General features: G+C 44.1%; 1 protein-coding gene across 1 annotated transcript in view; it reads left to right on the forward strand.

The window, feature by feature from the left end:
* LOC139639490 (inositol 1,4,5-trisphosphate-gated calcium channel ITPR3-like) overlaps positions 1-10,593 on the forward strand; it is a gene marked incomplete at both ends in the record, with an annotated part of 40,507 nt that extends 29,914 nt beyond the window's left edge. The window contains 14 exon segments of the mRNA XM_071513592.1: positions 204-359; positions 362-378; positions 1,021-1,177; positions 1,594-1,805; positions 3,159-3,359; positions 4,012-4,122; positions 4,904-4,999; positions 5,598-5,699; positions 5,923-6,009; positions 6,345-6,455; positions 7,508-7,700; positions 8,081-8,200; positions 8,417-8,592; positions 10,528-10,593. Of these exon segments, the coding sequence (XP_071369693.1) occupies positions 204-359; positions 362-378; positions 1,021-1,177; positions 1,594-1,805; positions 3,159-3,359; positions 4,012-4,122; positions 4,904-4,999; positions 5,598-5,699; positions 5,923-6,009; positions 6,345-6,455; positions 7,508-7,700; positions 8,081-8,200; positions 8,417-8,592; positions 10,528-10,593 (1,805 nt within the window).
* Between the last annotated feature and the right edge of the window lie 4 nt (positions 10,594-10,597).

Raw genomic sequence — 10,597 nt, forward strand, 5'->3', positions numbered from 1 at the left:
ACACTTAAGAACAAATTTGGCTGAAATTTGATCGCTCTCAGCCCCAAGGATCAGTTGATGTTGGTCTTGATCTGGATCTGAGATTTCCACCGTTAATGGAAGAGAGGCGAATGGAACGAAATGGACGCAACTTCCCTCTGACTGTGTGTGTGTGTGTGTGTGTGTGTGTGTGTGTGTGTGTGTGTGCGTGTGTGTGTGTGCAGGCGTGGAGCAGGAGCGGGACTGGGCGGCGGTGGCGGCGGTCCAGTGCCGTCTGGACAGAGAGGGAGGAACCCGGCTGTTCTCCGACCTGGTGATGAGCACCAAGAACGACAAGATCTTCCAGGAGAGCATCCAGCTGGCCATCTGCCTGCTGGAGGGAGGAACACCGAGATCCAGGTACACACACACACACACACACACACACACCACACACACACATTCTCTGTCTCTTTAATGATTACATAGGGTGGATACTTCATTGTGCTCTTCATTGCATCCCTGTAGCCACCTCTCTACTGTACAGTGCAGCTCTCTCTCTCTCTCTCTCTCTCTCTCTCCTCCCCCTCCTCTCTCTCTCTCTCTCTCTCTCTCTCTCTCTCTCTCTCTCTCTCTCTTCTCTCTCTCTCTCTCTCTCTCTCTCTCTCTCTCTCTCTCGTGTGTGTGTACTAGTTGCTTTCTTTATGGGGTAAAGAAAGCATGCATCCCATTTTATGTACAGATCTTGAGTTGCACCTAATGGAGAAATTTTAAATTACAGTCTAGAATGAATTCACAGTCACACAATATCATCTCACATCACAATACAATATTATCTCGATATGATGAGAAAACAACTTTTGTTTTGTCATGACAAGGTAATTAAGTCGTTATCTCAACATAACAAAAGAGAAAAAAAAAGTTAATGTACGTCCTTCTGACTGCCATAGGAAACAGCTTTCAGACCAACAAAAATTCAGTATAAATGGTCTTAGGTCCGGAAAAAACCCTTCAAACAAAGTTGGTATGAAAACATCCTTTCTCTCTCTCTCTCTCCTGCAGAACTCCTTCTATAAGCTGATGATGGGGGACAACAAGTCGGAGAAGTTCTTTAAGGTTCTGCATGAGCGGATGAAGGAAGCCCAGATGGACATAAAGGCCACAGTGTCTGTTAACGTGGGAGAGATGAGCCACAAGGCCAACGAGAAGGAGCTGGACGGTGAGACTAACTTCAGTCTGGCCTGGTCGAGTTAAAACTTGTTTAGTTTAACTTTTAGTATATATAGTCTTAATTTGGTCTAGGTTAAGTTAAGTTTTGAAGTGTAGTTTAGTCTAATTCAGTGTTCATTCAGCTTAAGTTTAGCCTAGTTTACTTTGAACTAATTTAGTTTTACTTTAGCCTAGTTTTGTTTAGTGTGATTTAGTTTAGTCTAGCTAAGTTTACTTCGATCTAATTTAGTTTGTTTAGTTTAAGTCTAGATTGGTTTAGGTTGGTTTAGTTTAGTCTAGCTATGTGTAGATTTGTCTAACTTAGTTTAACTTAAGGTTATGCCATGTTAGCGCAGTCTAGTGTGACTTCATTAGAGTGGTGAAATAAAAACTAAAATAGTCTCATATCCTTCTCCCTCTCTAAAGGTGGTTCTGGAGCGTTGGTACTTTCTGGTTCAGGAGGTCACTCCTTATTGGTCCAGGGACAGTCCATCGCCCCGGTAACCTCCTCCTTGCCAGCCCAGCCAATAGCGGAGCAGAGAGAGGTGGAAACAGAGATGGGACCTGCTGTTACCATCATGAAGCCGATTCTGAGGTTCCTACAGCTGCTGTGTGAGAACCACAACCAGGATCTACAGGTCAGTTATACTGACAACTAACTAACTAACTGAGAACCACAACCAGGATCTACAGGTCAGTTATACTGACAACTAACTAACTAACTGAGAACCACAACCAGGATCTACAGACCAGTTATACTGACAACGAACTCACTAACTGAGAACCACAACCAGGTCTACAAGTCAGTTATACTGACAACGAACTCACTAACTGAGAACCACAACCAGGTCTACAAGTCAGTTACACTGATAGCTAACTAACTAACTAACTAATTAACTAACTAACTCAGTGCTCTGTGAGAACCAACTGCACACTCAGTAACTGACTTAAGACTGGGACACATTACCCATTTTTGAGGCCGATATGCCAACGATTTGAGATCGGGCAGAGTCGGCGATAGTCCAGGGTAGTCCAGGGTCGTCCAGGGTCTTCCAGGGTCTTCCAGGGTCGTTCAGGGTTGTTCAGGGTAGTCTAGGGTAGTCCAGGGTAATCCAGGGTCGTCCAGGGTAGTCCAGGGTCTTCCAGGGTAGTCCAGGGTCTTCCAGGGTCGTCCAGGGTCGTCCAGGGTAGTCAAGGGTCTTCCAGGGTAGTCCAGGGTCGTCCAGGGTCATCCAGGGTCGTCCAGGGTAGTCCAGGATCATCCAGGGTTGTCAAGGGTCTTCCAGGGTAGTCCAGGGTCGTCCAGGGTAGTCCAGGATCGTCCAGGGTCGTCCAGGGTAGTCCAGGGTAGTCCAGGGTAGTCCAGGGTCATCCAGGGTCATCCAGGGTCTTCCAGGGTTATCCACGGTCTTCCAGGTTAGTCCAGGATCGTCCTGGGTCGCTCTGTGTAGTCGCACCTGTAATTGTTATGTATGTGGAAGTGAAAGACTCAAATCTCTCTTATGATCCCAATCGGCAACATCGCGATTAAATCAAACATCTTAACAGCATTTTTCAATAGCCAATGAAGATTGCAACAGACGAAGCAAGAAGGAAAAATTACGTAAGTGTAAACACAAAATCCAACGTGTTCAATGGCTGAGCCAGGAAAGGAAAAGAAACCTGAATGTGTTCTCAGTCTTTTTTTTTCATGCAAATTGCAACACAAACCACAATTGCTGCAAGCCATATGGGTTGCATGTTTATTTTTGTTATTTTATCAAAATATTGCGGAAAAAAACATTCTCACGCGTGCAGGTGAACCACAAAAAATTACATTCTCAATCATGCTCAATCTTTTCATTGTCGTTTATGACTATGATAATCTTTTAATGTGTCCCCAGCTTTACTGACAGACTGAGGGATTGAATGACTAAGTAACTGACTTGTTATATAATTGACTCTAACCAACTGACTGAATTACTGAGTGATTGACTGGTGTGTGTTTGCAGAACTTCCTGCGCTGCCAGAACAATAAGACCAACTACAACCTGGTGTGTGAGACCCTTCAGTTCCTGGACATCATGTGTGGAAGCACCACCGGAGGCCTGGGCCTGCTGGGCCTCTACATCAACGAATCAAACGTCCACCTGATCACCCAGACCCTGGAGACGCTCACCGAGTACTGCCAGGGCCCCTGCCAGGAGAACCAGGTAGATCCATCTATCACCAAGACATAGAACCAGGTAGAACCATCTATCACCAAGACATAGAACCAGGTAGAACAATCTATCACCGAGACATAGAACCAGGTAAAACAATCTATCACAGAGACATACAACCAGGTAGCACAATCTATCACAGAGACACAGAACCAGCTAGAATAATCTACCAGGGAGATATAGAACCAGGTAGACTAATCTATCACAGAGATATAGAACCAGGTAGAACCATCTATCGCCGAGACATAGACCAGGTAGAACAATCTATTACCAGGACGTAGAACCAGGTAGAACAATCTATCACCAGGACATAGAACCAGGTAGAACCATCTATCACCGAGACATAAAACCAGGTACAATAATCAATCACTGTTTTATACAGCCAGGTAGAATGATCTATCATCGAGACATAGAACCAGGCAGAATAATCTATCACAGAGATGTAGAACCAGGTAAACCATTCACAGATCAAGTAGTAGAAGTAGATTCTACTACAGTACCATTTATTGTCCTGAACAACATACATTCAGTTTTCAAGGCCAGTGCAGAAAACATTGTCCACCATAAACAACATACAACATCCGGTGTGTGTGTGTGTGTGTGTGTGTGTGTATGTGTGTGTGTCTGTGTGTGTGTGTTCCAGACTTGCATCGTGACCCATGAGTCCAACGGTATTGACATCATCACAGCGCTGATCCTGAATGACATCAGTCCTCTGTGTCGCTACCGCATGGAGATGGTGCTGCAGCTGAAGGTATCTGTCTACACACTGTACTGTACCCAGGTGTGACCAAGTCAACTTCACTCCAGTCCCAAGTCAGTCTCAAGTCTTGAGGCACAAGTCTCAAGTCAAGTCCCAAGTCTAAATGTAGATTACCAAGTCAAGTCCAAGTCATTAAAGTCAAGTCTCAAGTCTAAATGTAGAACAGCAAGTCAAGTCAGAACAAATCAAGAGTCCAGTATCAATTTAATATCTTAAAGAAAACTAAATATCTAGGACTTTTCAATGCAATATGGTTTTAATAGGATAAAAACTTGGTAAGAGCATCATGAGTTTGATTTCTATAATCAGTTTCAATTTCAATAAATTCAATCATTCCATACAAATTCAGAAAACAGAATTTAAATTCAGTCGTCTGCTGGAACAAATCTCATCACTTTCAATCTGAGTCATTTACACAAACACAAGATCTCAAGTCAAGACTTTAGAAACCTTTTCAAGTCATCAGAGTACAAGTCAGAGTCAAGTCACCAGAACCCAAGTCAAGTCAGTCTCAAGTCTTGAGGCACAAGTCTTAAGTCAAGTCCCAAGTCTAAATGTAGATTACCAAGTCAAGTCCATGTCATTAATGTCAAGTCTCAAGTCTAAATGTAGAACAGCAAGTCAAGTCAGAACAAATCAAGAGTCCAGTATCAATTTAATATCTTAAAGAAAACTAAATATCTGGGACTTTTCAATGCAATATGGTTTTAATAGGATATAAAAACTTGGTTGTTGTTGACAGTTGTTGACTGTTGTTGTCTCCGGTTGCCAGGACAACGCCTCCAAGCTGCTGCTGGCTCTGATGGAGAGTCGTCACGACAGCGAGAACGCAGAGAGAATCCTGTTCAACCTCCGACCCAGAGAGCTGGTCAGAACGCCTTCCTTCCTTTGTTCCTTCTTTCCTTCCTTCTGTCTTTCCTTCCCTATATTCCTTTTTCTAATTTTCCTTCCTTCCATCCTTCCCTCCATCCTTCTCTCCATCCTTCCCTCAATCCTTTCATATTTCTTTACTTATATTCCTCTTTCTTCATCTCTTTTTTCCTTTCCCCCTTTCTTCCTTTTAGCACTTCCTTCTTTCCTTACTTCCTTCCCTACATTTATCATTCTTTTTCTCATTTTCCTCCTTAACCTCTCCTCCCTTCCTTCCTTCCTTTGCCTCTATATCTCATTCCTTTTTTCTCCTTCCTTCCTTCTGTTCTTCCTTACATTTTCTCTATTATGACAAGTTACATTTTGTTATTTCAAAGCATTTAATTCCATCAGTATTTTGTCATTTATTTTGATAAAACTTAAGGGAATATATGTAATTTGTGTTAATATAACTTCGACCATAATTTTGCCTGTGCGTATGTGTGTGTGTGTGTGTGTGTGTGTGTGTGTGTGTGTGTGTGTGTGTGTGTGTGTGTGTGTGTGTGTGTGTGTGTGCGTGCGTGCGTGCGTGCGTGCGTGCGTGCGTGTGTGTCCAGGTGGAGGTGATAAAGAAGGCCTACCACCAGGAGAGTGAGTTTGAGGGGGGGGAGGTTTCCCCCAAAGAGGTGGGACACAACATCTACATCCTGGCACAGCAGGTACAAACTCAGCTCCTCATTGGCTGGCTCAATAGTTCCGTGCTTCACTATTGGCTGAGTCAATCAAACGTCTGGTTTGTTTTGCAGAGATCTAGTGTTACTCCTGTTTCTACCTTGTAAACGTGTGATCAGTTATTTAACCATTGTTTGTTTTGTAGTAAATAAACTGTAGTGTATATGTTTATTTAATGTTCTGATTGTTTGTGTGTTTGTTTGTCATCAGCTGGCCAGACACAACAAGATCTTGCTGCACCTCCTCAAACCTCCCAAGAAGAGCAAGGAGGAGGGAGAGGAGGGCATCTCCTCCATGGTAAACACCTCCTGTTTGTTTGTTTCTCTTTCTTTCTTTCTTTCGTTCTTTCAACACTCCTCTGTCTCATGTCTTAATGCGTCACAGTCAGATTACATCACTGATTCGGTGCATTACTGAAACTTGGGCTCTGTTCACACTGCAGGACTTCAGGCTCAGCTCTGACTTGCTGCTTGTATCTGATTGTTTTGGATGACTGTTCATATCTTTTGTAGGATGAAACTCATATCCCATAATACTGTGAACTGACAGTGATGAGCAGAGTAACAATAACAAAAGACGTCACATCAGTCCTCCGGTCCTCCGGTCTCATCCTGTCTCCTGTCTGTCTGCAGCTGAACCTGAACAACCGGCCTCTGTCTCAGATGTTGAAGTCCACGGCTCCAGCTGCTGTGGTGGAACAAGATCCACTGGAGTACTATGAGCAGCTGACCGCCCAGATAGAGGTACTACTACTGATACTGATACTGATACTGATACTGATAATACTACTACTACTGATAATACTACTACTGCTGATAATACTACTACTACTGATACGGATACTGATACTGATACTGATAATACTACTACTACTGATACTAGTACTACTACTAATACTACTTATACTACTGATACTGATACTACTACTACTACTACTACTACTAATACTACTGATACTGATACTACTACTACTACTACTACTGATACTGATACTACTACTACTACTACTACTGCTACTACTACTGATACTGATACTACTACTACTACTACTACTACTACTACTACCAATACTGCAACTACGACTACCACTGCTACTACTACTGCTACTTTTACTAGTGATGCTACTACTACTAATACTGATACTATTGCTACTACAACTACTACTACTACTACTTCTAGTACTGTTACTATTAATAAAAAGACAATATTGGCTCCATATATCGGTCTAACCCTGGTGACAATAAAAGGAAAATACATAAAATATTATCACCTCTCTCTCCCTCTCTCTCTCTTTCCTTCCCTCCTTCTCTCCCTCTCGTTCTCTCTCTCTCCCTCTCTCTCTCTCCCTCTCCCTCCCTCTCTCCCTCTCTCTCTCTTTCCCTCCTTCCCTCCCTCTCTTTCTCTCTCCCTCTCTCTCTCTCTCTCTCCCTCCCCTCCCTCCCTCCCTCCCTCCCTCCCTCTCTCTCTCTCTCTCCCTCCCTCCCTCTCTCTCTCTCCCTCCCTCTCTCTCTCTCTCAATCTCTCTCTCTCTCCCTCCTCTCTCTCTCTCTCTCTCCCTCCCTCTCTCTCTCTCGCTCTCTCTCTCTCCCTCCCTCTCTCTCTCTCCCTCCCTCCCTCCCTCCCTCCCTCCCTCTCTCTCTCTCTCTCCCTCCCTCCCGCTCTCTCTCTCTCTCTCTCTCTCTCAATCTCTCTCTCTCTCCCTCCCTCCCTCTCTCTCTCTCCCTCAATCTCTCTCTCTCTCTCTCTCTCTCTCTCTCTCTCCCTCTCTCTCTCTCTCCTCTCTCTCTCTCTCCAGATAGTGAGAGAGGACCGCAGCATGGAGCAGATTGTGTTTCCTGTCCATCCGATCTGTGAGTTCCTGACTGAGGAATCCAAGTTCCGCGTCTTCAACACCACCGAGCAAGACGAGCAGGGGTCAAAGGTCACGCACTTCTTCGACCAGGCCTCCTTCCTCCACGGAGAGATGGAGTGGCAGAAGAAGCTAAGGAGTGAGAGGAAAAAAGACACACACACAGACATAAACACACAAGCACACGCACAAATCTATACAGACACACACACTTTAGTGTACAAAGAAGACATACACATACACATACACATACACACAGACACTTAAGCATGCATCCTAATACACACAAACCACACACACACACATACACACACACACACTTTACATTTTGTTGATGTAATGTATAATCCACATGTCAATGAAAATGTATGATAATGTTTGTCACTAGAATGGAAATGTTAAAAATAGTCACATGAATATCAGAGTGTGTATAGCATCCGCTAATGTTTGCCTTAATGTGTGTGTGTGTGTGTGTGTGTGTGTGTGTGTGTGTGTGTGTGTGTGTGTGTGTGTGTTCAGGTATGCCGGTGTTGTACTGGTTCTCCAGGAGGATGACTCTGTGGGGTTCCATCTCCTTCAACCTGGCCGTTTTCATCAACCTCATCATCGCCTTCTTCTACCCCTTCGACTCTGGACAAGGTACTGCTGCTAGTACTACTACTACTACTACTACTACTACTACTGCTAAAGCTACTGCTACTACTACTGTACTACTGCAGCTACTACTGCTGCATTTATTCTGGATCTTGGCTGGTCTGTCAGTGTTGATACTAACTGTATCTCTCCTCTCCTCTCCTCCTCTCCTCTCCTCTCATCCTCTCCTTCCCTCCCCTCTCCTCCTCTCCTCCTCCTCAGTCGGAGCGATAGATGACTCCATGTTGCTGATGTTGTTCTGGATCCTGACTGGTCTGTCGGTTCTGGGTTTGTTCTCTCAGCGTTACGGCCTCAGACCGCTAACAGTGGCTCTGATACTGAGATCCATCTACCACCTGGGCATAGGCAACACACTCATACTGCTGGGGATGCTCAATGTAAGAAAACTACATTACCAATCTACCACCTGGGCATAGGCAACACACTCATACTGCTGGGGATGCTCAATGTAAGAAAACTACATTACCCATCTACCACCTGGGCATAGGCAACACACTCATACTGCTGGGGACGCTCAATGTAAGAAAACTACATTACCCATCTACCACCTGGGTATAGGCAACACACTCATACTGCTGGGGACGCTCAATGTAAGAAAACTACATTACCCATCTACCACCTGGGTATAGATAACACATTCATACTGCTGGGGATAATAATTGTAAGAAAAAACTACATTACCCATCTACCATCTGGGTATAGATAACACATTCATACTGCTGGGGATAATAATTGTAAGAAAAAACTACATTACCCATCTACCAACTGTGTATAGATAACACATTGATACTGCTGGGGACACTCAATGTAAGAAAACTACATTACCCATCTACCACCTGGGCATGGGGAACACACTCATACTGCTGGGGGGGATGCTCAGTGTAAGAAAAACTACATTACCCATCTACCACCTGGAAATAGGTAACACACTCATACTGCTGGGGACGCTCAATGTAAGAAAACTACATTACCCATCTGCCACCTGGGTATAGGGAAGACAGTCATACTGCTGGGGACGCTCAATGTAAGAAAACTACATTACCCATCTACCACCTGGGTATAGGGAACACATTCATACTGCTGGGGATAATTATTGTAAGAAAAAACTACATTACCCATCTACCAGATTAGCATTAAGAACACATACTGTTGGGGACGCTAAATGTAACACACTACATTACCCACGTGCCACCTGGGCATAGAAAACATTATCCTACTGCTGGGGACTCTAAATCAGGAGTACTTTTTTATTGAAGGTCCACTTATGAATTTAACACAAGTTCAAAGGTCCAGAACAATGCCAGTAAAACACACCGACATAAATCAATGTCCATAACATAATTTAAACATACCTTTAAGTACACACATTCAATACTACAGTATGGTGGCTTGAATCAGTGGAGAAATGGCTGTTTGCCTGTAACCAGTGCCTTGAACCTGGGCACTTGGGCACTGACCCAGTTGTTCATTGGTCAAACTGCTGCTGTAGGAGTTTTTAACAATGTTCATCATGGAAAATCCAGATTCACATCGATATGTGGAACCAAACATGGCGACACATGAATGGCCGCCTTCTGAAGGTGGGGAACATCTGCTGCAGTAACGCAATCGGCGACCCGCCTCGCTTTGAAAAAAGTAGCAGAAACGAAGCGAAGTGGTAATGTGTTGTTTGTTGCCAGGCAACCAAAGTAGTGCTGAGTTGTTCTCTTGAGAAGTGACGTATGACGCGCTGATTTTATCCGCTCAAGTTAAACTGTTTTCAACTCTTTGCGCGATCCACTGTGCAGCCGGTGGTGAGCGGGGGAATCTGCGCCCCTTCCATAGGAAAATAGTGGCTGACGGGCGTGCGGCACACACAAAGACAAAGACACACACACACACACACACACACACACACACACACACACACACACACACACACACACACACACACAAGCGGCTCCGTGAAAGTAAAAATCAAGGATGGTTAACTTGCGCTCTGCAATGTGTGTCACACGTTCAATCACAGAACGCGTCAGACACAAGGTCCGGTCCGGATTGATTTTGAAGTCCGGTCCGGAGTTTGAGAAGCCCTGCTCTAAATTAACAACTAAATGTAATAAAAACTACATCACCCATCTACCACCTGGGCATAGAACTTGGGCTACAACTTGGAAGCGTTAGTGTGTTTAACTCATTGGAACGCCCACATTCACAACTCATTATGTAACAGTAAAATTAGAAATAAACAAAAAAAACATTAGTTGTATTTGCTCACGTATTGTTCCTCCACTCTCCTGATAACCTGCTGTCATGTGTCATGTTTCCTCCAGCTGATCAATAAAGTTGTGTTCGTGGTGAGCTTTGTGGGGAACAACGGGACGTTCATCATGGGATATAAAG

This window comes from Centroberyx affinis, unplaced genomic scaffold (genome assembly GCF_046629955.1).
Source record: "Centroberyx affinis isolate AG114_WGS23_722 - 3 ecotype Tasmania unplaced genomic scaffold, CSIRO-AGI_Caff_v1 ptg007367l_1, whole genome shotgun sequence".
NCBI classification, from domain to species: Eukaryota; Metazoa; Chordata; class Actinopteri; order Beryciformes; family Berycidae; genus Centroberyx; species Centroberyx affinis.